Raw genomic sequence first — 5,330 nt, 5'->3', positions numbered from 1 at the left:
GGCTTAAATATTCACGTGTTAAGTTTTTCAATTAATTTACCTACACGATTACGCTTAAGCTTCTGGGATGAATTGATAAACTAACATGGACATTGACAAAGTAATTTGGGGGAAAAAATAAACATCAATGGACATTGACAAAGTAATTTTTCTCATACTGGTCTCGTTCATTTCGCAGATTCGAGTTTTCAATTCGAACTGAGATATGATATTTTTTGAGAGTTTTTCCCTATAGCATAAAAAGTTAGATGTGACATTTTCTGAGAGTTTTTTACTGTAAAAATTTAAAATTGAAAACTTAAATCGGTGAAATGAACGAGGCTTAAGAATTCTCATTTGACAAAGTAATTTGGGGGAAAAAAATAAACATCGTCATTTTTCTCGTACAAAGAATTCTCATTCCACAACTTGGTACAGAGCAAATTTTCTTTTCGCCTCCACTTTTTCGAAAAGTTCCTCAATTTATCAAATTCCAATATCAACTAACCTTATAACTGAAACTCACAATTGAGCCAAAAAAATATATGTTCCAATAAGCACAACAAACTATGGGAGAAAAAAAAAATTACAAATAATAATCGCCAAGTAAAACAATCTCTCTCTCTCTCTCTCTCTCTCTGTAATCAACCTGATGAATTTTTTGTGTTATAATGACTAGAACCCGTCCATTGCTGTTGCTCTGAAAAATCTGAATAATTACTAGTACTGCTCTCAGGAGTAGCCGAAGAAGAAAACGGCATATCAACCATTGGTGGTGAAGAAAACATCTGGTCATACAAGCTCATCGTCCCCGTTTCAGAACCAACAAACTGAGAATTATAACTAGAATATTGTAGTGGCATTGTAGTACTACTACTTTGGAGAGATTGGGAATGGACGATGGGATTGGAAGTAGTGGAAATGGACAAAAGGGTATTTGAGGAATTGGAAACTGCCACGTGGGTCGCCGGAGAATTCACCGGCGGTGGCCGGATCCGTACGTTCTCCGGGAAGTTGAGCTTGGCCTTGTTGCCGCGGAAACGGAGGGCGGCTTCGTCGTAGGCCCGGGCGGCGGACTCCGCGGTGTCGAATGTGCCGAGCCACACTCTGGCGGCTTTGAAAGGGTCTCTTATCTCTGCTGCCCACTTGCCCCATGGCCTTTGCCTAACTCCCCTGTATTTTCTTGGTCTAGTTGTTTGTTCTTGTTGTTGCTGTGGGGACATGTCATGGTATTCATATGTTGGAGTGAATGACATTGTTTGAGTTGGGAATATTGTGCTACTGCTCATCGTGTTCTCCACCATTGCCGTCGCCGTCGCCGCCGTCCATGTGTTGTTTGAGCCTTCTGTAGTTTGTTCAATATTGTGAGAAATGAAAATGGTTAGCCTCAAATCATGCAATTTGATCTGCATGTTGTCGCCTAATATTATTTTGACAATTCATCTAAATTCAAATTTTGACCACGTGACAAGTATTAAATATTAAAAGTACTTAAATAATAAAATAAATTGTCATGGAACAGTTGATGGAGAACATAGCTGAACTCTAATACGATGCACTTACAAAAAAAAAAAATAGTGTGGGTTTATATTTGTAAGCTAGAATGATGTGTAATAATGTATAAAAGATTTCTCTCTTTTTGGTGAGCAAAACGAAGAGAATTTTATAACAATAGAGTAAAGCATTAAACAATTAGACAACATTATTAAAAAAGTTGTAATTTAATATAAGACCATTTACGATATAAATAATAATGTCAATTGTATATTTAATATAAAAAAATATGATATATGTTATTTTTATTTTTTTCAATGTATAATATTATTTAAAATATTAAATCTATTTTTTTAATAATCATTATGCTTTAAAAGTTGTAAAAATAGACTTTTATTTTTAAAATTCTCTTAAAGCAATTAAGAAATGCAAAACTCGTAATGATTTTATAAAAAAAAAATAAACATTTCAACTAATAATAATTAAATGTTAAATTTCTCATATATTGTATTTTAATTAAAAATTTACTATAAAATATAATATATAAAAAATTTAACACAATAAATAATATTAAATTAAAAAATATTTTATACACTAAAATATTAAATTTATAATTTACACAACTAAACCAGTGTCACCGATAAGACATTTTTCATACCTACTTTAGAATTATCCAAGTTGACATGTGGGAATATTTTTTAAATGAAACCAAACAAAAAAAACAAAAAACAGAGAGAGAGAGAGAGAGAGAGAGAGAGAGAGAGAGAGAATGTATGTGAGCTGTGACCCACGTTCCAAATGAGAAAACAGAGCAATTTGTGATAAACACCCAAATCAAAAAACAAAAGAAAAACAAAAACCCAAGTTCAAAAACAATTTGTTTAAAAAAAAAAAAAAAACTCAATTACCTCCTAAAAGAGAAGATGACGACACACGATTGGAGGAAACTTGGTGATCACCAAATACTCTAAAATCTTCGTCTTGATCTCTTCCCCTCTTGATTCCAACAAAGTTGGAGCCCAGAAAATCAGAAGAATTAACAGAGCCACTGAAATCCGAGACTTGATGATCAGCAGAATAAGAATTTTTAGGCAAATTCCCAGAAACGACACGACTCAGAGCAGAAACCATGGCGTTCATTTCTTCTTCTCTGTTTATCAACCCAAAACTACCACCCGCCATTGAAGCTTCTTCATAGGTATCATAATTATGTTCCTTACGCTTGCGATCTCTTGGGTCTGCCACCTTTAGTATACACATATATATATATATATATCTATATATCTATATCCAAATATGGGAGCTTTGTTTTCCTTACGTGAAAGCTTCTGTTTTCTTTTTTTGGAAAATCAGGGATGACCCATTAAGCTCTGTGATGAAACGAACGCGTATATATATATAGATATAGATATAGGTGGGAGATATATGTTTTAGATGAAGAATATGGATGCATTCAAACTTTGCGCCGCCACTAATGAAGAAAGTCGGTTTTGGAACACCTTAAGTTAAAAGTAATCTCTTATAAAAATATCTGCAAGGTACAAAAACAAAAAAGAATTGAAAAAAGAATTTATTATGCAAGTCGACTAGGGTAGATTATGCAAGTCGACTAGGGTAGAATTGTGAAAGGCATATATATATATATATATATATAGAGAGAGAGAGAGATAGACATTTAAGTAGGCTATAGAGAGAGAAAGAAAGAAAGAAAGAAAGAAAGAAGGCGGTGAAAAGGACAGATTTTTATGAGTCAGAGAAAGTTGTGTGAACATTCAATGAAAATCTTTTTATTTTTTTTTTCTTTTTGGGTTTGGTTAATTTTCTGGGGTGAGGAATAAACCTAATTATCCATTTATTTGACGGTTATTTATTAATTTGTAGTAAACCTAAGCTAGTTGGTAATAGACGGTGTTGGAAATGAACTTTAGATCGACCGACGCGAAGGAGGTGAGTAGATTGTTGGACTTTGGGGGGTTACTTTTGATTGGTACAATGAAACAAAAGTACAAGCACCGTCTTTTTAGAAGGATTTTGGATAAATTGCACTTTAGACCCTCAACAATACTATATTTGGCATTTTATCCCCTTCAAAATTTTTTTCACCATGATAAATTTGCTTAAAACTTTTTATTAGATTTGTTTAAGAGATGAACAGTTGAGGAATATCTTTCAAAAAAAGAAAAAAAAAGTTGACGAATTAATACATTAATTTAACATAATTATCGTTAAAATATGACATATTGCAATAATTTTATAAATTGAGTTGACAATTTATTAAAATTCAAAATTCAAAAAATAAGTTGCTAAAACTATACAAATTCATGAAGCAAATGTGTAAATACCCAAAAATTGTGCACTCACCATAAACCGACTTGATTATTGCCCTAACTATATATCTTTTTTTTCCCCCCTAAATGGGTTAGGCTCTTGATTTTTTCCTTCTTTTCTTGCATACATATAGATTAGCAACTAGCAATAGAAGATATTCAAAGCTATATTAATTTGTCACCAGATGCTTTCACACAGCACGTGATTGTGCACTTGGCAATTTGGAATTCATTTGCACAATTTATTTGATAGAAAACTCATTTGTACAATTTGAAACTTACGACATCAGTTGGTCGACTATTAACATTATAATATGGCCCGTTCGGTTTGTAAATTTGAGTTGAGATGTGATGTTGTGTGAGAGCTTTTTACTATAGTAAAAAAGTTAAATGTAACTGTTTTTGAAAGTTTTTTACTGTAACAAAACTCGAATCAGTGAAAAGAACGGAGCCTTAAAACTCGAGCATTATTGTTCCACAAATAATCGAACTCGAGTTGGGTTCCTTTAGGATCCACTCGTGAGCCATGCGAGTTGGACTTTTTTTTTTCATAGTCGAAATAAAGTATTTATTTAACAAAACAGATACAATCTATAGTGAAAAAAATATAGATCCAATCACATAAAATGTGATTGTTAAAAAAAAAAGTTGCCTATCACCGTTAGTGATTTTAACCCATTAAATATTGCAAATAAATTTGTGTATAATTTTTTATCCTACTGCAAAATCTAAAAATTAACACATAATTTTTTTTATTAGTTCAAATTTATATATATACCCATTAAATATGCACAAAACTTCGGTACAACTTTGTATCATAATTAGTTACGCTCAAGTTGACATATGAATCTATAATAATTAATTGAAAATATTGTAATCACCGAATATTATGTAATATTACATTTCTATTTCAATAAATATCGATGTGTTCCTAAAGTTATTCTTCTTATTTAGTTCATCCATTGAAATAAGATAGTGGTATAAACAAGATATATGTATAAGTTATTCTATGCACTAAATCATTATTCTTGAAGTTTTCAAGCAAAAAAGCATTCTTGAATTGGTCAAACTAATTAAAAACGTGGGTATTGCTTTATTTGCTAAACAGGAAACTAGTTAGTGGGTTTAAATTCACGGAACATTAATTGGTGTACACATTGAGTAACCAAAAGTATTACTTTTAACAAAAGTCCGAAATTTGATTGCACGAGTCACGTTTTTACACTCAAATTTTGGCATGTCATTCACTACAAGAAAAAGGGGTTTTTACGAGAGAAAAAGTCATCGCCAAAAACCAAATGTCGTCGCAAATAACATTTTTTGTGACGACAATCGTCGCTAATACATCGTCGTAAATTTCTCGTGATATGATCCATTTTTTGCGACGACATTTCAAATTGTCGTCGCAAATAAGCTTATTTTTTTGCGACAACAAGTCTAAAAAAGTTGTCGTAAAAACACCGAAATTATTATTTTTTTTTATAATTTTTAAAAAATGCCCCCCTTGCGCGCGGGCCTGTGGCCCCAAGC

At 32.0% G+C, this 5,330-nt stretch overlaps 1 protein-coding gene across 1 annotated transcript; it reads right to left on the bottom strand.

Annotated features, from left to right (window-relative positions):
* Positions 1-375: 375 nt before the first annotated feature.
* Positions 376-3,096, bottom strand: LOC21390133 (ethylene-responsive transcription factor ABR1). The gene is made up of 2 exons (XM_024165681.1): positions 2,382-3,096; positions 376-1,324 (listed from the first exon to the last, which is right to left on the bottom strand). Exons 1-2 carry the CDS (start codon positions 2,731-2,733, stop codon positions 624-626), a joined length of 1,053 nt encoding a protein of 350 aa, XP_024021449.1. The 5' UTR covers positions 2,734-3,096; the 3' UTR covers positions 376-623.
* Positions 3,097-5,330: the final 2,234 nt, after the last annotated feature.

The sequence above is a fragment of the Morus notabilis genome, unplaced genomic scaffold, assembly GCF_000414095.1.
Source record: "Morus notabilis unplaced genomic scaffold, ASM41409v2 Scaffold84, whole genome shotgun sequence".
Lineage (NCBI taxonomy): Eukaryota > Viridiplantae > Streptophyta > Magnoliopsida > Rosales > Moraceae > Morus > Morus notabilis.
This window is presented reverse-complemented; position numbering and strand designations above follow the sequence as displayed.